The sequence below is a fragment of the Zingiber officinale genome, chromosome 6B (assembly GCF_018446385.1).
Source record: "Zingiber officinale cultivar Zhangliang chromosome 6B, Zo_v1.1, whole genome shotgun sequence".
NCBI lineage: Eukaryota > Viridiplantae > Streptophyta > Magnoliopsida > Zingiberales > Zingiberaceae > Zingiber > Zingiber officinale.
The window spans coordinates 102863276-102886268 of NC_055996.1; the positions used below are offsets into that span (position 1 = coordinate 102863276).

Below are 22993 nucleotides of genomic sequence, written 5' to 3' on the forward strand. Positions count from 1 at the left end.
TAAACCGAAAATAACAAATCACACACTAAATCGTTGCTAATTGGATACTATAAATAATCACCTCTTCTCTTCTATAAATCATCCACAAGGAGAAGAGTTGTAAGGAACTAAAACACTAAACATGCAGAAAGCATAGCGAAAAATAATTAGTTCATTTCCAGAAGATCCATGTGAAGTAAAATCATATACTAAATTTTGTTAAAGGGAGTTATACCTTTGGTGTGTGAACACGAACTCCCAATAGCTTAGATCTCAGCATGATCATGTGTTCGTGCCTCTTTTGGTATCCACACAAATAACCCTTCCACCCATCTCACGAACTCACGAAGTGGAGAAAAAAAAACAACTAAAGGTTGTGCTAGTAACCTCTTTAGAAGTTTCAGCCAAGGTAGAGGAAGAAGAAGAAGAGCAAGAACACAAAATCTCCTTATGAAAATGAATCAAACCCCCTTTTGTAGTCATTCATAAAATTGCCTTAATGTCAATTGCCTTAATTGATATTAATATTTGTCTTCATCCAATGCATTTTCAATTCAAAATTGACCACTCTTCATCAAATGCATGATTAATTCTAAATTGAACCCTCCTCTTCCATAATGAATTTAGATTCATCACATCACTCAATAAGTCTAACTCATTAATCATCATCAATCCGAATTGACTCAATAAGTCTAATTCAAATTGGACTCAATCCAATAGTTGGATCAAATTGAGTCTAACTTGAATTAGACTTAATCCAATAATCCATCATATGAACTCATCTCTAAATCAATTTGTTCTTTGTGTGTGACCCAATATGTTTTGGTAACATTGGCAATATCTCTAAAACTATTTTAGATACATAAACAATGAGTGACATCTAACAAGGCATCATTGTTACTCAAGCGGCGAGAATATCGAGATCCAACTTAACCTTTCTGTGTTTATTATCTTGTATGACTCAATCTTTCTATCCTTTATATCTAGATTGATCAATGAGACATAAATCATGTTATCCTCTTATCAATCTTTGTGTTTATCGATATTTAAGTCGACACACTCAATCAAATAAGCTCAATATCGTATATTGACTCATTTAAGTATGGTCATGCATTCTTGTATCCTACTAATCAAGGAGCCCACAGATATCGATTCCATCATATGGAAGGGATAGATCTCATATACATCATTCACATCCCTCCGCATAACTTATTGTATATCCAGTGATCAACTTTATTGTCCATCTTGTTACAAGTGATATTTGCCAATACCAAAGTACACAACTCTTTATATGGAACCGTAGTGACTTCAAGTCTAAGGATTATTCATACTAATAGTCACTATGAGAATATTTATGATACTCATATAACAATCCATGAAACATTTTCATGGTGGGGCATTCAGTTCATATTCTATAATATATATACATATGTTGACCTGATATCTCATATCCATAACTTGTAAGATTAAGTCATCCGTTGACCTACATGTTAGTCTCAACGCATTAATATTGTCCTTATATATTAATACTTAACTAGGAATAGTTAAGAGTAGCGTTTTATATATCCACAATATCCACTATTAATTTAACCAATTGATATGTTGTAGACTAAAACCTTATATTTTAGGACATTATTATACTTATTCATTCAACACTAAATTGAAGTAAATATAATAACCAACTTTATTTTTTTATTAATAACTAAAATATGATACAAGAGTACCCTTATCAATCATCTCATAATTAGACTAGAACTAATACTAACAAGAGTGGCATTCAATTATTGCACCAATGACCTCCATCTTTTTCTTCTTTCTCTTTGTTTCTTTTGTCTTGTCCACCGGAGGGGCGACCTGCAATGAAGAGCTTAAAGTTAACATTGTTCATGTTGAAGTTTAATCGGATGTTTCCACCTATGATTCTGGAGACTACTACACCTTCCTTCTGGCCAGAACATTAGAGATCCAAGAAGATGATGCGACATTGTGGGTTATACACTCCTACTAGAATGTTATGACCGACTTCTTGATGAGGCTGAGGGAGAAGGATGTGGCGGCTATGTCGAAGGTCGATTGGTTCATGCGCGCTGTTTTAAGCTTGGTTTACCATCCATTGACCACCCACACGCCCTTATTTTTAGTACTGCACCATGACACTCACAGCGTGTGGAACGTGACCAACATGAGGGAAGGCATCATCATAGGCGCCCTCAACTCTAGCATCACCCTGACCACCCTTCGTATAGTGACCATGGCATGCCGCCTCCTCCAGCCAAGTGGAAGGGTCGTTGCGACTTCGGGAATACATCATTGTCGGCTGTGCAGTTCTATAACAATAAGCTCATCAACGCTCGGTCCTTCGTTAATGGATTGACCAATTCACCTATTGATAATGACGACCACGGCACTCACGTCTAGCATCGCCGCTAGCGCATTCATGAAGCACACTAATGTGTACGGTCTAGCTAGGAGACTAGCGATCGGAGTGTCCCCCTTTGCGCATATCGCCATTTACAAGGTTTGCTCGAATGATGAGTGTTAGGGGCACGAGATACTCGCTGGGATGGACGTTGTAGTGGAAGACGGTGTCGACGTGCACTTAGTCTCGCCCGGTGGTGACCCTGGTCTGTTCTACCTTGACCTAGTTGCGATCATCGGTTTTAACGCCATGCGCAAGGGAGTCTTCATTATCTACTCGGTCGACAACTCGGGGTCGTTTAATTCCACCATATCCAATGACGCGTCGTGGTTAATTACTCACAGTGGCGGCCATCACTATGGACAATGAGTTCTTAGCCACCATAAAGCTCGACAACAGCAATGAGTTCCACGGCGAGAACATCTACCAGCCACAGGGATTCTCATCGAAGAAGTATCCTTTCATGTTCCTTGGTGGCGCTTCCACCTTATGTCTCAATGGTTCCCTTAACGATATCGACATGAAGGGAAAGATTGTGCTCTATGACCATGGCATCAACGAGCGGATCAAGAAGGGGGAAATCGTCAAGCAAGCCGATGGCGCCGGCATAGTGCTTATCAATGCACCAAAAGACGGTTATAGCATTATTGCCGATCACCACGCATTGCCGGCGTTGCACATTCCCTACGCCTTTAGACCTAAGATCAAGGCTTACATCAACTCATCCACGTCCTCCCAACGACCACCATCATCTTCAAAGGCACCATTACCCATGTGCCCCACTCTCCGGCAATAACTTCCTTCTTTTCCCATGGGCTTTGCCAAAATACAGCGGGGATCCTCAAGTCTAACATCACCGGCTCTGGTGTCAGCGTCCTTGCCGCTTGGAACACACAGAAATTCAACGTTATCTCTGGCACCTCCATGTCCTGCCCCATCTCTCCAGCATCGCCACCCTCATCAAGAAAGTCCATCCCGATTGGTCGCCCACAACTATCAAATCCACCATAATGATGACGACCTACGTAAAAGATAACACCAACAAGCCCATCTCTAACGAGAGGAACCTTCCAACCGACCTCATCGCGGTGGGAGCCAACCACGTCATGCCTCTAAATGTCCTTGACCCAGAACTCATCTATGACATCTCTCCAATGGACTATTATCCATACTATGCGGCCTTTGTCTACAATGTCTCTGATGTGAGGTTCATCATCCACCAGAAAATCAATTGCTCGTCGATCAAGAGCATCCCAGAAGGAGAGCTCAACTATCTTTCCACCATCGCCCGATTGTCGGCAAATAAGGCAAGGGCAGTGACCTTCACGAGGACCGTGGCCAACATCGGTGAGGTAGCAGAAACTTATTACGCAAAGTTGGGCGTGCCAGAGTGGTTTCTGCACATGTAGTTCCGAGAAGCTTAACCTTCAAGAAGGTTAACAAAAAGAAGAGTTTCAGGATCAGTTTCAAGTGAAGGAGTGATTATGGGGCGTTGTCATCGACTGTCGAAGGGCAATTGAGGTGTGTTTCCCGGTGAGGATTGTGGTTAGAAGTCAATAACTATCATTTGGGAGTGATGATGATATATATAAAGCAAAGGAAGCTTCTTATATAACTATTAATTATCATATTCGTATCTGCATCTTAATGTATGAATATTGCATGGACAAGTATTTATCCCTTTTTTTCTTTTAAAAAATTTAAATTATAATCCATGTCTGTTTTATTTGTAATTATTTCTTATAATATTAAAATAATTTTACAATATCTCTTGGCCCACTTGAATAATGGGTCATCTAATTTACAATTTGAGCTACTTATTTTAGTTTAACATTCTCACTCTTAGAAATTGTTGCCCAATCTATCTGATCTACTATTGTGGGTCTAATTGATTTCATCTTTCATCCATGCTTTGTCACTTTAAATGGTTGAATCACATAGCATATTTGGCTCGTATCTCAATGTATTTAGTTGACTCAAGTGGGGAAATACATTTTGATATATTTGTCTCATATCTTATTTGCACAACTACCTAGGTATTACGAAAAACACCTACAATTAATGATCTGAATTTTAACGACCAGGTATTATTTTAGACGCAACTTAGCGACGTAAATCATAGTTTATAGAATCGCGATCCTACATAGAATCGATTTAGGGTCAGGATCGGATCGGTCAGGATCGGATCGGTCAGGATCGGATCGTAGAATCGTACGATCCTACCAAAAATTCTTAAAATCTTATCATACATGATTAATAATAAGAAAAAATGCTTAAAAAACTCATTTACATATAAATAGATAACTAATTTTGCATATATATGCAATCATTTACACTCAACACCTTAGATTACATTACTACATGTACAAATTTAAATTAACTAGTAATTTAACTACTATTCTCACATAGTAATAATATTTATATTTTCATATCATAAAATGAAAGAATATAAAATTTTTATTAACACAATAATAATAACACATTCAACGTCAAAAATATTTCCTTGGTTTATAAGATGATCCAATTTAAAGGTCAATAAAGCACCTAACATACATAACAGAAGTTATTGGATCCTTTGATTCAAATATGAACGTCGAAAATAATCTTCTAAAGATTGGTTGATGTCACACAATACTAGACAATAGACATCCAAAAATTCATCATTTTGGGGGAAAAATGACAGAATATTATTGATAAAAAACTAACTCAAAAATAATTAAATATATGTTTAAATAATTTAAAACCCTAACAAGATGAAAAAAATATAATAAAAAAAGATAAAATCTTCTAGGCATCCGAAAAGGATTTAAATAATATTTTTTAGGTTTGAAATAGGGTGGTTAAGGATAAACTTTGAAATTTATTAAAGATCTCTGAACGAGCTTTGATTTGATATATTATAGGCCCCGTGGTTCAATCCGAGTCAAAAGTTATGACCTCTCAAAGCTTCCACCGATCCTGTTACGATCCTACCGATCCTGCTGCAAAACTCGATTCTGCACAATCCTGGATCGATTTTGGGTCTTAGGATCGTACGATCCTACGATCCGGATCGCGATTTTGCAAACTATGACGTAAATAGTATTTTGTCGTTAAATTTTCATTGCTAATTGTTTACCTCGCTTATTTAATGATGAAAATTTAATTACCGAATATTATTTTGGATGCAACTTAGCGATGTAATTAATATTTCATCGTTAAATTTTCATTACTAATTGAGCTTATTTAATAATGAAATTTTAATCCTATCACTAAATTAGTGATGAAAAATAAAATTCATCACAAAATTTATCATGGAAATTTAATTTCATCTCTAATTATCAACGGAATTAAATTTTCGTCACTAATTTTGTAAATTTAGAATTTTCCTGGCTTGACTTTTCCCCTATCTCACTGATCTCTCTCCCTATCACCGATGTCGTCCTCTCTGGCATGTGGTCTTCTCTATGGTACTCAAGTAATTATAGGATCAGTGACGTCGATAGAGGTGAGATGAATATCGATTCATCACTTTTATTTTACTTGTTTTATCATGCTCGTTCTATCAAGGTTAATCCCAGTGGAATATAATAAAAACAATAATGAACGAAAAGAGACACACATATTTACTTGGTTCCTAACCCGCCAGGGTCAATATGTTCAAGGCCTAAGTACAGAAGGCTTCTATTCACTAGTTTTTCTCTTTTTCAAAACTTTTCGGAAGACGGAGAAACCACTTATTGATTTAAATGAGAAGCACAAAGATAGTAAGATAAAGTATGACTTGTAAATACAAACAAACTTAGTTGACAATCGATCTAGAAGTCTTGAGCATAGCGTAGCGCACCCCTCCTGAATCTTCCCCAATCGCAGAGTTTCACCTTGATATCTTTTCTTTCAAGCACAGAGATAGAGTAATGGAAGAATGAGTATCTTGAATGTAGATCCTTTGTCTCATCTTATAGAATTCGATAAGATTCTTATCTAGATCAACTCTTATCTGAATAAAGTCATATCTAAATCAACTCTATCTAGGTGAAGTCATATCTAGATTAAGCCTTATCTTTATCCACATAATCTGAGTTATCCTTATCCTCATCCACATCCACATAATAAAGTTGAACCTAATCAGATTACATGTCAACATTTCTTACAACTTAGCAATCCTAAACTGAACCCAGTTGGTCTGTCGAACCACTGGTTCGATCTTCTAAACTAGTTTAGTTCAATCCTAATCAAGTCCGGTTCAACCATTTACATTTGTCTACTTACTGTTTTACTTTCAACTCCAAGTTCATGCAAAGCAATCATACTATTGGTGCTCCAAGGTAGTTTTGATGTGATCAACTAAGTCAGGTTAAGTCCTATTTGTTGGGACCCGTTGGCCAGCTAAAAGGGGGTTGAATATCCCTGCACAATTAAAAAGAAACGAACCATTCTCGGGCTTAAAAGAACACTTGCGTAAAATAAAATAAAGAAATAAACTAAAAGACAAGGCTCACAGATTTTACTTGGTTACAACCAGGGAGACTGTTAATCTAAGAAAATGAATCGCACTAAGTATCTCCTTCAGGCGGAGAAGCCTCTTACATCAGTGAAAGCACAAAAAAATAAAGCTAAACTAACAAAGTGAAGCGTACAAGTGTTGGAACTCAAATTGCTTGTTGTTGTTAAGCTTCTGGACCAAGGTTGTATTTATAGTCTTGGAGGGGGCCGCCTGGAAAGGTTCCAGGCGCCTAGAGTAGGATAGATTTTTATCCCCGACGCAACGGTCAACGCCCACGTCGATGATGCTAAAAGTTGGGTTCCGGGCGCCCGGACTCCGGGCGTCCGACCCCTCAAAGTCAACCTCATTGACTTTTTCGGTCCGAGCCCTCTGCTCCAGTGTTGCTCGCCTCGGTCCGGATCTTACGCTCTAGTTCCGCTTGCTTGGGTGATTTCGGCCAACCAAAATAAGGCTCACCCGAATTTAATTTTGACCTTCTCCTTGAGCAGACTTCCGCTCCAGCTTCTCGTCCCTCGAACGTCGTGCACATTATTCTCATCCACCGGTGTACTCTTTCACATCCCTTCCATCTCTCGGATGCACCGAGTCCGTCGGCTCCCTTTCCGTGACATCCTTCTCGCTAGCTGCGTCTTCTGCTCGACTTTCTGAGCTCCTAAGTTCCTGCATACTTAGACACAGGGATCAAAACCAACAGAACCTAACTTAACTTGTTTGATCATATCAAAACAACCTTGAGATTCCAACAATCTATCCCTTTTTGATGTAAACAATCCAAGTTAAGCTAGGGTAAACAAATAAAGTTAAAGCGAAGATAAATTTTGCAATAAAGCACAAAAAGTAGGAAATTTAATTTTAAGCTACCAAGCTACAAACTACCTCCCCCTAGATTTAATCTTTTCCTTCTTCTCTTTTGATCACATAAAAAATGGGGTATCAAGAAAAATCTAAGGGTAATTCTGATAAATAATTTTAAAAAAACTTGTCAATTTTTGAAAATTTTAAAAATTATTTTCATTAAAAATTTTCTAAGTAAACTCTGATTTTGGAAATATTGAGAACAATTTTAATAGCGTTAATAATACAATAATTTTATAACATTTTCAAAAAAAATAAAAAATTTCCTCAGTTAAATAATTATTCAAGAATTAATTTTTGTAGAAATTTTGGTAAAGTAAATCTGAAAAAAAAAACTTTAAGTAAAAAAAAATTCTAAGAGAAAAAATTTTTCAAAGTTAAAAATTTGCGCAACATGTAAAATACATTTTGATAAAGCACAAGAAAAAAACTTTAATTTTAAAAAAATTGTATAGAAAAATTTAGAATTTTTCAAAAAATTGAATAACTATTCAAAGCATTATCTAATTTCAATTTTAATGCTTCATCTCAATTAAACATTTTATTTCAATATTTGGCTTCCAAGCTATGGCGAGACACTATGCCTTCTTGGTTATTGGATCATCAATCACTTCTAAACAAAGTCTCATAAGGAAATTAAACGCTTAATTTTCTTGCTGAAAGCGCTAAGTCTAATTAAAGTTCAAGTTAGACAAGACTTTGGAACCCAATATAGGTTCCAGCCAACTGGATTAATTAGGAATTTCTTTGGAACATATTTCTAATTTATCCTTTGTGATATCTAAAATACCAATTAAGGTTATTGAATTTTCTAAAACTTGTATTATATGAGCATGCATGATTTTTCAAGTTACTTATTTCTTTTTGTAAAATATCATTTTCTAATTTTATTTTGTCAAACTCTTCTAATGGGCAAGATTTTGCTAAAATTAATTTTAAATTTTAAATTTCTTTTTCAAGTTTACAACAATCTTTGGTTAATACTTTCATAAATTTAAACAACTTATCAGGTGGGAGAGATCGTACCTGACTTACCTTGTCGACTTCATTATCCGTAGCTCCCCCTGAACAGCTACTCTCTTCCGACGTAGCCCCCACTTCATCGATGCTCTCAATGCTCATTTCATATGAGCTTACTTCGTGTTCATCTTCTTGATGACTTGCCATTAATGCAAGTCTGGAGAAGACCTCAACTTCCAATTCAAACGACGTATCATCCCACGTCACCTTTAGAATCTTGTACTTGTTTGTTTGGACATGCTTCTTTCCTTTGTCCTTGTCCTTGTCCTTGTTCCTAAGCTTGGAGTAGTTGTCTTTGACGTGCCCTTCTTCGTTACAGTGGTAGCATCTGATCATCCTTTTCTTTCTACCATGCTGATGGTTAGTTTTTCTTGATTTAAATAACTTTTTAAAATGTTTTACCATCATTGTTGTTTCTTCATCCTCGAGAGAAGATTCTGAATCTTGTTCTTCCATCCTTACCTTAAGGGCAATGTTGTGCGTCGGTTCCTTCTTCATATCTGCACATCTCAACTCATGAATTTCAAAAGTTGAAAACAACTCTTCTAAGGTAATAGTTTCTAGATCTTTAGAGATATAGTAGGCATCTACTAATGATACCCATTTCTTATTTCTAAGGAATGCATTAAGTGCGTACCTTAGTGAATCTCGGTTGCTTACCTTTTCTCTGAGATTCGAAAGTCCGGTGATGAGCTCCTTAACTCTCGAGTGAAGGTGTGCTATGGTATGGTTTCATTTTCTTCAAATCGGAGGTCGGTGAGCTGATTGCGAAGTAGGTCCCGTCTCGCAAGTTTCGCCTCCGAGGTTCCCTCGTGTAGTTCCAAGAATTTCACCTAGAGCTCCTTTGCGAACTCACAAGGTCCGATCCGGTTGACTTCTTGTGGTGGTAGTACGCTTAGCAGATGAAACTCTGCCCTGCCATATGCCACATAGTCGGCTTGTTTCTTCTTCATCTATTGATACTTTTCCTTGCCCTCGGGTGCTTCAAAACCAAATTCCATTATTAATGATAAATCGAAATCAGTTTTGCAAAATACCTTCATTCTTTTTTTCCAGCTTGCAAACTCCCCCTCGAATTTTGATGGATAGATGCTCGGTCTGGCCATTAATTCGGTGTTTTGATCGGTGGTTAGTCCTTTTGAAGCATCCTGGCTCTGATAGCACTTGTTAGGACCCGTTGGACGGCTAGAAGGGGGGTTGAATAGCCCTACACAATTAAAAATAAACAAACCCTTCTCGGACTTAAAATAACACTTGCATAAAATAAAATAAAGAAATAAACTAAAAGACGAGGCTCACAGATTTTACTTGGTTACAACTAGGGAGGTTGTTAATCCAAATAAATGAATCGTACTAAGTATCTTTTTTAGGCGGAGAACCCTCTTATAGTAGTGAAAGCACAAAAAGATGAAGCTAAACTAACAAAGTGAAGCGCATAAGTGTTGGAACTCAAATTGCTTGTTGTTGTTAAGATTCTGGACCAAGGTTGTATTTATATCTTTGGTTGGGGTACCTGGAAGGGTTCCAGGTGCCTGAAGTGGGATAGATTTCTATCCCTGACGCAATGGTCAATGTCCACATCGATGATGATAAAAGTTGGGTTCCGGATGCCTGGACTCCGGTCGCCCGGAATGGGCCCAAGCGCCTGGCCCCTCAAAGTCAACCCAGTTGACTTTTTTGATCCGGACCCTTTGCACCGGTGTTGCTCGCCTCGATCCATATCTTACACCCCGGCTCCGCTCGCTTGAGTGATTTCGGCCAATCAAAATAAGGCTCACCTGAACCCAATTTTGACATTTTCCTCGAGCAGGCTTCCGCTCCCGCTTCTCGTCCCTCGAACGTCGCACACGTTCTTCTCGTCCATCTGTGTACTCTTCCACAACCCTTCCGTCCCTCGGATGTACTGAGCTCGTCGGCTCCCTTTCCGTGTCATCCTTCTCGCTAGCTACGTCTTCTGCTCGACTTCTTGTGCTCCTAAGTTCCTGCATACTTAGACACAGGGATCAAAATCAATATGACCTAACTTAACTTGTTTGATCACATCAAAATAACCTTGGGATTCCATTAATACTATTGATTTTTAACCCTGTATATAAGTGTGTAAGAACTTAGGAGCATAGAAAGTCGAGCAAAAGGCGCAGCTAGAGAGAAGGATAGCACGGGAGAGAGCCGACGAGCTCGATGCGTTTGAGGGATGAGATGTAGGATCGATGACATGCTAAAGGGCGTGAATAGTTCTTGTGGCTAATTCATTCATTTTGGAAAACTCAAAGTAAAGCAGTGAAATAAAGAATAAGACAAAAGCAATACTAACACAACTTCTTTTACTTGGTTCGGAGTCTGTGACGACTCCTACTCCAAGGCCCACTATCGTTGATCACTTTCAGTGGACAATCACTAATAATTCAAATAAAGATTACAAAACTTGAAGTACAATATAACAAAGTTACCGACAACAATAGAAGTACAAGTCTTTCGTCGATTGTCGGGGCAACGTTGAAGAAAGAAGTAGTTGTTCGTTCTTGATTTCGGAAATTGTGTTGTTGAAGCAACTGGTCGAGCCCTCCTTAAATAGCAAAGCTAGGCCTGATCTAAATCCACTAATCTCGGGATCAGGTTTTGACTTGTTGCTAATCGGTTGACCGATCCCCTGGTTCAGTCGACCGATCTTGCTTGAATCGGTCCATCTTCCTATCCAGATTCAGCTTCGGATGAGTCCTCGTTCGGTCGACCAATCCCGCTATCCTGGCTGGCTTATCTGGTATGATCCGATCAATCTGGCCTAATTTTGATCATCGTATATCCACTGTTTGGTCGACTGAACCCTAGGTTCAGTCGATCGATCCTTCGGTCGAACTCGTTCATCTGGCTGGAAATCTATCTGTTTGCTTTGGAGGTTTGTTTGACCGATTGATCGATCGACCGATCCCTGGTTCAGTCAACCGATCAAGGCTAAGTTTGACCTTATAAAACTATTAGATTCCTACAAAATAGAGTTAGACAAAATAGAAAATAATATATAAATCATTATTAACTTGACAATCTTCGGACTGTCCGATTCTGACTTCGAATTTTCTCTGAAAACCCTAGGTCGAACTGGCACCTATTATTCCCTCAACGGGGAATACGTCCTCACCTACTCCTCTCAGGAGATATTACTTGTTGCCAGACCGATCATTTAGACCGACTGGACTTTTCGCCTAGGGTTACCACCCCCTAAGACTTAGGGTTACCACCCCCTAGGGTTTTTCATAACCTAGGGTTACTACCCCCTAGGATCTAGGGTTACCTCCCCCTAGGGTTTTCCATAACCTAAGATTACCACCCCCTAGGACCTAGGGTTACCACCCCCAAGAGTTTTCCACTTGCCAACCGCATCTAGGACTTTCCATCACCTAGGGTTACCACCTCCTATGACCTAGGGTTACCTCCCCCTAGGGGTTTCCACCTGCCTAGAATCCACTAGGACTTTCGCCTAAGACAATTTAGGACTTTCCTACAAGCTCAATCAACCTTGTTAGATCATAAGATAACTTAAATTTGGACCCTTTGACATAATCAAAACTCAGGTTTGATCGTTTGGTGCTTCCTGCACCAACACGAGATGTTGTGGAAGAGTACGCAGGCAGACGAGAAGGGAGCATGCAATGTTTCTGAGGGACGAGAAGCCAGAGTGGAAGGTTGCTCGAGGAGAAGAGCAAAAGATGCGGCCATCGAGAAGGACAACATGGGAGAGCACCGACGAGCTCAATGTGTTTGAGGGATGAGGTGCTACGGAAGAGTACGCCGACAGACGAGAAGGAAGCACGAGACAATTCCAAGGGACGAGAAGTTAGGAGTAGAAGGATGCTCAAGAAGGCCGGAAGTTGGGTTCGGGTGAGCCCTATTCCAAATGGCCAAGATCATCCAAGCAAACGAAGCCAGAGCGGAAGACCCAAATCAAGGCAAGCGGAACCAGAGCAGAAGACCGGGATCGAAAGTCAAAAAAATGTTGACTTTTTGGTCCTCGACGCCCAGACCCAGTTCGGGGCGCTCTGACCAGTCCGAGGCGCCCGGAACCCTTCCAGGCGCCCAGACCATGATTTTTATCCAAAATGCGTCAAACAAGATCCGTTATGACGGGGATAAAGTTTTATCCCCCTCTAGGCACCTGGAACCCTTGCAGGCACATCGACCAAGGCTATAAATACAATCATGGTCCCAGAAGCTAGAATAGGGCTTGAAAAATACTTGTAATTGATTCTACTTGATTCTAGCTTTATTATTATGAGTCATCAACGTTGTAAGAGGCTTCTCCGCCTGAAGGAGACTTTGATAGTGAGCTTCAACTGTCTTGGATTAACAACCTCCCTGGTTGTAACCAAGTAAATTGTTTGCACCTCTTCTTTCTCTTAGTCTCTTATTTATTATATGCAAATATTAGTGTAATTTAGCTTGTAAAATCTGAGAAAGGTTGTTTTAATTTTGCAGGGCTATTCACCCCCCTCTAGTCGGCCGTCCAAGGGTCCTATCAAGTGGTATCAGGGCCAGGACGTCTCAGAAGGACTAACCTCCGACTGAAGCAAACAAGAAATGGCCAGAGCTAGCATCTACACACCAACGTTCGAGAGGGGGAGTTCGCAATTTGGAAGTGACGAATGGAGGTATTTCTTAAAACAGATTTTAATGTTTTATTAATAATGAAATATGATTATGAAGCACCGAAGAACACGAATGGAGAAGAAATTAAAAAACACCTCTAGACCAAAAAGTAGCGCGACCATTTTACGTCAAATGATAAGGTTGAATTTCATCTTTTAAGCGTACTACCGATTGAAGATCTTGATAAAATCGGCGACTATCAAAGTGCAAAAGAACTTTGGGAAAAGTTCTTGAAGCTCCATGAAGAACCAAAAGAAGCCAAATCTAACTCCTTGATGGACACCAAGTCATCATCAGAAGAATATGAAATCTAGGAAATCACCGTAACAACTCTAATAGCCGAGTACCTACCAGAAGATGAAGCAAGCTCATCCTCAATGAACAACAAAAGCATCAATGAAGAGGGAGCATCGTCAGAGGAAAGCATCACTACAGGGGGAGCATCAAGAATTGATATGGTAAGTCAGGTAATTAAACTTTCTCTAGAGCAATTATATAAATTTGTACAAATGCTAAGTAAATCATTGTATAAGAAGAGAACAAAGTATATCAAATCAAAGAAAGAATTTGCATGTCTAAAAGAAGAATTTGAGAAATTAAAAGATAAAATAGAAATATTAGAAAAGGATAATTCATGCATAAATGTTTCTCTTGCTCCAGAAAGAAATTTCAAATATCATCGAAAACTGAATTGGTATTATAAATTTCACAAGGGACAAATTATAAAATTATCTAGAAAACATGTTCCTAAAAAACTCTTGATAAATCAAGTAGGTAGGAACCTATATTGGGTTTCAAAATCATGGTTAAATCAAATATCTTTGCATGATTTATGTTAGAAATTAATTAGAACTTCATTTTTTTAGAAAGAAAACATTTTTGAACTTTTTTGTTGGTGAATTTTCTATAAACACTCGAAAAGTCAATTATTGAAATTTTATATTTCTGTAAAGTCACTTGCTATTATATATTCTCAGAAAATATCTCAATTTTTTTTAATAACTATGCTTAAACATTCTTTTAAGATCTGACTTTATGTAAACCATAAGTTATCTTTGCTGAACATTATATATTTTTTCTTTTTTGCTCTACTATTATAAAAAAATTTCAGGATTTTTTTCTACAAGTCTAAAAATCTAGATTTTCAACTACTTAAACTTCTTGATTTTTTTTTTTAGATTTTTCAAACCCTTAGACTTTTTTGACATTCCAAGTAATATGTTTAACATACCTCACTTTTAATGTGATCAAAAGGGGGAGTAGTAAAGATTAAGTCTAGGGGGAGGGCAATATAAAATTTTAAATTTTAATTTTTGTACTTGTAAAATTTTTTTATACTTGCAAATCTTTTTTATAAACTGCTATTTGTTTACCCTAACTTAACTTAGGTTTGATCATAACAAAAAAGGGGAGATTATTGGTACCCCAAGGCAGTTTTGATGTGATCAACCAAGTCAGGTTAGATCCTGTTGGTTTTTAACCCTATGTCTAAGTGTGCAGAAACTTAGGAGCACAGGAAGTCAAGCAAAATATGCAGCTAGCGAGAAGAGCGACATGGGAGAGAGCCGACAGGCTTGGTGCGTCCGAGGGACGAGATACTGTGGAAGAGTAGGCAAGCGGACGAGAAGGGAGCTTGTAGTGTTTCCGAGGGACGAGAAGCCGGAGCAGAAGGTTGTTCGAAGAGACGAGCAAAAGACATATCCAGCAAAAAGGATGGCATGGGATAGAGCCAACGAGCTTGGTACATTCGAGGAACGAGGTGCTGCGAAAGAGTACGTTGGTAAATGAGAAGGAAGCACACGATGATTTTGAGGGGCGAGCAGCCAAGAGCGAAAGGTTGCTTGAGAAGGTCGAAAGTTGGGTTCAAGTGATCCCTATTCCGGATGGCCGAGATCACCCAAGTGAGCAGAGTCGAAGTGGAAGACTCGGATCAAAGTGAGCAGAACTAGAGTGGAAGACCGGGACTAAAAGTCAGCAAAATGTTGACTTTTTGGCCCAAGCGCCCGTAACCCTTTCGAGCGCCCGGACGGTTATGTTTATCCGGAATGTGTCAAACGTGATCTGTTATGATGGAGATAAAGTTTTATCCCCCTCCAAGTGTCTTGAACCCTTTCAGACGCCCTAACCAGGGCTATAAATACAGCCCTAGTCCCAGAAGCTAGAATAAGACTTGAAAAACACTTGTAATTGATTCTACTTGATTCTAGCTTTGTTATTGTGAGCCATCAATGTTGTAAGAGGCTCCTCCCTCTAAAGGAGATTTTGATAGTGAGCTTCAACTGCCTTAGATTAACAACTTCCCCGATTGTAACCAAGTAAATCATTTACGCCTCTTCTTTCTCTTAGTCTCTTATTTATTATATGCAAGTTTTAGTGTAATTTAGCTTATAAAGTCCGAGAAAGGTTGTTTTAATTTTGCAAGGCTATTCACCCCCCTCTAGTCGGCCGCCCAAGGGTCCTATCACATACAACAACAAACAAGTAACCTAATCCTTAATCTTGTAAGTCTACCTGACCTACTAGGCTTACTTTTTCCTTGAGGGTCCCTCCTCCAAGTCTACCTCCTAAGGGTTAATCCCTTAGGATCAAGTGCACTCCTTTAATTCTATCCGACCTATTAGGCTTCATGCTTGGACTACATCCAATACGTTATCACCTAAGACTTACTCCTTTGGATCTTACCACCCAAGGTTCACTCCCCTAGGATTTCCTTGTGCCAAGCATCCGGTTAGCTTTGACCTGCTTGGACTTACCCTTGCTAGATATTCGATCCCACAAACTTGCCTGGACTTTGCCTTACCAAACTTCCAGTTAGGGCTTGCCCATGCCAAACATCCGGTCCTAATAACCTGCTTGGACTTTGTCTTGCATAACATCCAGTTAGGACTTGCCCTTGCCAGACATTCAGTCCTACAAATCTACCTAGACTTTGTCTTTCCTAACCTCTAGTTAGGACTTGCCCTTTCTAGTCATCCTAACTAGACTTTGTCTCTTCCAAACATCAAGTCATGTTTGGATCAATCCTTGGTCAATCTGACCAAACTTAGATATATTGTCAAACATTGAAATCCTAGAGGCTGATTACACCAATAATTTCTCCTTTTTTGATATTTGACAATTTTATTAAGTTAAACTTGGGTCTTAAGGGTTTTATCAATGTGGGAAGGTTACTAGATTGTTTAACTTAGGGAACATTCCTCTTGTGATAGACATCAAAAATGGATAATTTTGTAAGCTTTGTACCAACAATATAAAAGGCTATCTTGATAAAAAGTCTTTTTTCCCATATGATAATTTTATACACTTTTTTCCATTTTTAAATTTTCATCGTAAATCAAAATTGGTCTAATAATTAACCTCTCTAGACAAATTTATCGATTCTTCAACTTTTTTTGAAATTGGTACAACACCACTCGAATCATTTTTTTGTCTTTTCTACTCCCGTACTACTAATCCAAGATCAAGTCTTGGTATACATTATTTTTCATTTTTGTTGTGCAAGATTATTAAATGGCTTATCAAGAAGACTACAGTATCATACGCGCTGTCTCTTTTCTCTAGTGAGGATTTCAAATACTAAAAATGTTGGATGGAGTATTATTTGAAGACGCAAGTTGAGATGTGAATCATCATCCAGATAGATTTCTCCCTACCAGTCGATAGCTCCGGATCACTTGTGTCATCTGAAACTAGGACACACATATGATGGAAAAGTAGTCTACTGTTGGGATTCTCGAGCGTCGTCCCTTATATTGTACTATAGCATGAGCCTAGCACACTCTTACTAAGTCCAATTTATAGGTCCAGGTACTAATTTACGTGTTTTAATGCATTAAAATATATATGCAACGCATCTAAATGACGACTAGTTATTATTATTATTTGTTGATATGATAAATACTAAATAATATGCTTAGATTAAGATTGATAAAAATATGATTAAAACATGACCAATTAGCATGATATTGATACACATATCAATATTTTAGTTATGTCCGATGACACAGGAAAGGTCGTGCACAAAGCTCCTATTAATACAGATCCTCATGTCTATTCAATGACAATCACAAATAATTAAGAGTAATTTATGGGATGATAGTGGTGAATATTTGATGAATATTACTAGCCAATTGAGTGATTGCAAACTATAGGTTGAGGCTTAGTAATCAATTCCAAATCCAACCAATTTAATCAAAACTGAATAGATTGAATTTTTTTTTTGAACTATCTGAACCGATCAAACTTTTTAATAAAAATCAAACAAATTGAACTGATTTGTTAACGCAATGGATATTATCAACTCCTTTAATTCGCGTACAAATATCAAAATTGATACTTCTATACAATTTATTGATTCGAAAGATAATATCAAAAAATAGAGAAAATACCTTGTTCCAAGAAGAAGACCACAGTTCAAAATATAATTAAACCAAAACTCTTCAAAACAACTAAGCAGGTCAAATATATAGATTCTAATCTTAAATATGGAAAAGATTAAAATAACATTAAAAACCTAACTCAACAAAATTAATAAAAAAGATTAAAAATATTTTTCCTATTCCCGTATCATAAGTTAATTCAATTTTTAATCGAATTAATCAAACTTTTCAATAATAATATATATTTCTATCTGGTTTTAACTTTTTAAATAGTTAACTTTGAGAATATATACTTCTTATTACTAGTGATAACTTTGATAACGTGATATCATCAGAGATTATGTAAAATCATAAAATTGGATATTATCCCTTATCCAAATTCTTAACAATTGTGATAGTTACAAGAGAAAATAAAATAAATTAGTTTATTATAATCAAACTGAATATTTAAATTTGATCGATTAAATTGGTTAATTCAATTTAATCGAAATCAAATTTTACTCACCGTTACTATAGGCGACTTGGCTTTGCATGACCGGTTGGGCTTAATGGTGGCAATAATTGGGTAAGATCACTTGGAGAAGACGATTGTAAGATAGTCCTCAAATATATGTTTCAACTAATCACTGCCTCAAGCAATGAGACACACCGAGCTAATTGTGATTTTAAAGGAATTAAACTGATCTGTTTAGAAAAAATTCAAGATGCCTTTTTCTGGCATCTGCCTTATTATTATGGCTATCTTGAATTATTTTAACTGAGTTATATCTTTAAAAAATAATAATAATTAGATTTAACGGTTAAATAATTGATATTTGTGAAAATTATCGTTATAGATACTCTAATAAATTTTATATTAAATGTCATTAGAAAGTGTTTATAACCATATTTATATCAAGAAATTATCATAATAATTATTCATTCTAATATTATTTCGTGGTGGTCCATGTAACTTAGGAAATGATGAAAGTGAGATGGGATATTAATTACGTACACTGAACCATTATTAACCTTTTTCAATTTATATATATATATATATATATATATATATATATATATATATATATATATATATATATATATAATGTGTCTTTTAGTAATATTAAGTCACGTTTGGTTAAATGATGAGAATAATTATGAATATGTGTTTGATAATAAGATGAAATGAGAATGAGAATGGAAATGAAATTCAACTAATTATATGGAGTTGATTGATTCTCATAAATCTAGAAATCATTCTCAAACTCACAATTCAAACATTATCTTTTACTATTATTTCATTCTCTCATTTTCAAATTCATCAACGAAACACCAAAGTATAATAAGCCGGCCTTTGAAGATGCTTCATTTGGTAAAATGTTGAACGTACATTTATTGATCTCCGTGTATAACAATTCAATTTCAAACTTCAACAATTTTACTTCTAATTATGATCAACGAAGTAAGCGAACACACCAACAAACGCCGCATTGGCATAAGTGGTGGGCTCAGTTAGCGCCGATTGACATCGGTCATCGTGAAAATAATCTGTTCCATCGTTAGGCCCTCCGACAATAGCTCCAGTCAGCTCATTCATATTAGGATTGGGTCCGTTTAAGTAAGAGAAACCGTCTCTGCATGCGATGAAAGAGGGATGCGTGTTGATGGACGGGAGGGAGGCCCCTCTGTGATGAACATGTCGAGGGAACTTGGGGCCGTAACCGGCCATGTAAGACATTCCCATTGGATTGGCACCTAAGATGTAGTTGGCCTATAACATCAACAAACAAACAAACAAATAAACATTTGCAAATTTTCAGAGAAAGTAACGATCGATAATGCCGGCCCTCAGGCCCCTGAGTTTTTTTATGGTAAATTAATTACCTGAGTTTTTGCAAATTCTACCAGCTTCAAAGGGGGAAATTGGGTGTTGCCGCAGGTGATGATTTGATTAGTTTGCGTTAGATGTTTAGCATAGATAAGAGCAAGCAAGGAAAGTGCACCGACGAATTGATTGTTGCACCCTTGGGTCTTAAAGAGCAGACCCCCTGCACATAAATAACAATTATATATACTAGTTATGACACGTACATGTAAAAGATTTTTTCTCATAAAAAATTAATTTAATTTTATATATTAAATATTATATTAATAAAATCAAATACTTTAATTCATCTTAGTTATTGAGAAATATATATTTTTTAAGGTATATTTAGTTCAAATTATCCTGTATAATTTTAGTTATATGATTATTAGATAAAATATAATTAAATGTTATTTGGTTCAACTAGATAATACAATAAAAACTTATTTATTTAGTAATTTTAATAAATAACCTAATTTAATATTTTATTATATTTTCCTCAGTTACAAAAACTAACCATATATATTACTTTATTTTTTATTTAAGATTTTTTTAAAAAAAATCCATTTTTTATTTTTTATTTTTTATTTTTTATTTTTTATGTTTTTTTTTTTATTTTTACGTTTTTTTATTCTTTTTACATTTTTTTTTTATTTTTTTAAAATTTTATGTGTTTTCTCTTTGTTTAAAGTTTTTTTTTTTTTATTTTTCATATTTTTCTCTTATCAGAGGATATTTTTGATAAAAAAATTAGTTAACCCAAAAAAAAAAAAAATTTAGTTTTCTGATTTCGGATTGTAATGACTCATGAATCATCGATTACCTAAACCAAACAAAATTTTCGTTGATAATCTTGGATGGATAACCAAGATTATTAAGGATAATCCTCAAGCAAATATATCCTAAAATCGTCAGCTCATAGTATTTATCAAAGTTTTTCTGTTCGTGATGTTGTCAATTCTAAGATAAGTGGGACTAAAGAGAATAATGATATGTATATTTTTTATATAAAAAATAACTATAAAAAAATACTAATAAATTTTAAATTTATTCTAACTAATTTAATTTTAGACTTCATTAAAAACATTAGAGTCAATATTTTCAATAAAATAATAAGATATTTTCCAATCTGAGAGATAATTTTATTTTTACCGATTGCGCCCTAGCCAGAAAATTATTTCACTCTGTCATTTAATTAATTTTTTTAATCGATCGAGAATATGATAATTAATAACACGAGAAGTTATTAGTTAATTGACGAACCTGGTGTGAATTTGGTGGTCCTGGTGGGGGATTCTGGTAGCACGGCGCATGCAAAGGTTTGAGCTTCTTTTTCGTACTGACCAATCTGCAATTTTGTTAAAAAAATTATCACAAGTAAAAAAAATAAAGGCAGTTTATAATTTTAAAAATTATTTTAAAGAATAAATATATTTATTTTATATTTATATTCATTAATAGATATATGAAAATTAATTAATACCTGGCTTAGGAGGACGTAAATTCCTACATGTTTATTGTCCCATGAAAACTCAGTGTCAACGTCATAATACTCAGTTACTTCTGCCATGAGCTTCATTTTTCGAATGGCTGTATCAACATGTTTTTGGTATTTTCTGCTGTTGGTGGCTCTATTCAACCATGCTGCAGCCCAAGCTAACTCGTCCTGCAACATATATAATAATGGGTAAATTTTAATGGCTAAAATTTAGCCGGCTAGAAAATAAATACAAGTGTTTAAATAATATATTTTATTTTAAAAATATAATTAATTATTAATATAGAGAGGGATATTTTTTAAAAATTAAATATGAAAATAAATAAAAAAATATATAATTGACGACAAATAAAATATGATATTATTTGAAATCTTTAAAAGTCAATTCTAACTAGTATTCTAGCCATTAGTACTGTTCATAGAATAATTATATAAATATTTTACTAGAAATAAAAGAAATTAATTAATAACTATATTAATTATAATTACTTGGTAGCCACTGAAATCACAGTAAAATGGGCAGACTGCGTCGCCAATGCTATTCTTGTATGAGCCCTGGTAGGTGTTTGCGAAATAAAACGCCTGCAAAAAAAATTATAAAAAAACAAATAAATTAAATTGTATGCTTTTATATGCGTTAGAACATTAATTAAGCATCGATAATTGAGTGCAGGCGTATTTTGCATGCGTGTGCGTGTTGAATTTAAATAAGCGTCGAAGTTAGTTCTGTATGTGTAGGAGAACTTTTATACGTACATAATCCTAAAATCTTTGAAATTATATACATTTTTATAGCGATAAATTACTATCACAATACCGTTCATATAACCCTAATCACTTTGTCCTTCGGATGGATCTAGTGACTAACACATGAGATGTTATCACCAATGAGGTCTGGGGTTCGAATCTCAATAAAATCGAGATAAATACCTCCTTTATGTGTTAGTCACTATTCCAAAGACTAGTAGCCGTCCGTGATTTACCTCCTCCGTGTATGACCCTGAGACGGGTTAGTAGGGATGCTGGGGATGAATGTATTCACTTTTGCCACCAATATAACCCTAATCACTTCTATTATTAATTTTCAGGGTTTCAAATACGTACCCCCTTCGCTTTAGACAACAAGCGCCCGGAGTAGGCAGCGTCGTAGGTCTTGAAGGCGATTGAGGCAGCAGCCAGCGCGGCGGCGATCTCGCCGGCGACCTCGGAGCCCGGGTGAGTGGTGTTGACGGCGTACACGGGGCGCGGGGTGTCCATGTCCTCGGGCCGTTCCCAGCATACGTGGTCGCTGTAGGGGTTGCCCACCATGGCGTAGACGGTGTTGGGCAAGTTGGCCGTGGCCTTGAGCAAGAAATCTGTGTTCCATCTCAGAGTTTCCGCAGCATTAATCCACTCGTCTCCCTTGGCCATCCCGTCGCCGAACTCGATGATGCTCCACGCCAACAACGTCGCCGTGAACGCCATCGGAAAGCTGTACTTAACGTTGTCCCCGGCGTCGTAGTATCCGCCCGTCAGATCAACCTAAACAAACAAATAGATCATCGATTAATTACAACTAGTTCCTCGTAGACACAAGAATAGGCAGGCGTGTATGTATAGCTAATTGTCTTACACCACCCTCTTGGCCATCACGTAGAGCCGAGTTCTTCCTCCATGTCAGGCGTTGGTTAGGAGGAAGCTTCCCTGATCGCTGCCCTTCGAAGAACAACAAGCTCTTGCTCAGCGCGAGCTTGTAATCGGGGTTTTGAGCCGATACAACCGATGCCATTGCAGTTGACATCAACAACAACACACCACAAACTACAACGCAAATCCTCTCCATCGACATTTTCTCCTCAAATCTCAGATCAATTTTAGGTCTTCTTAATAGGTT

At 36.7% G+C, this 22993-nt stretch overlaps 2 protein-coding genes across 2 annotated transcripts; one reads left to right on the forward strand and one right to left on the reverse strand.

The window, feature by feature from the left end:
• Positions 1-2756: 2756 nt before the first annotated feature.
• Positions 2757-3807, forward strand: LOC121991304 (subtilisin-like protease 4). Its single transcript, XM_042545317.1, has 2 exons — positions 2757-3187; positions 3345-3807. The coding sequence occupies exons 1-2, from the start codon at positions 2757-2759 to the stop codon at positions 3805-3807; spliced, it is 894 nt and encodes a 297-aa protein (XP_042401251.1).
• A 15395-nt stretch (positions 3808-19202) lies between these two features.
• Positions 19203-22942, reverse strand: LOC121991305 (endoglucanase 8-like). Its single transcript, XM_042545318.1, has 7 exons — positions 22733-22942; positions 22225-22641; positions 21610-21702; positions 21103-21288; positions 20886-20970; positions 19643-19806; positions 19203-19529 (listed from the first exon to the last, which is right to left on the reverse strand). Exons 1-7 carry the CDS (start codon positions 22940-22942, stop codon positions 19203-19205), a joined length of 1482 nt encoding a protein of 493 aa, XP_042401252.1.
• Between the last annotated feature and the right edge of the window lie 51 nt (positions 22943-22993).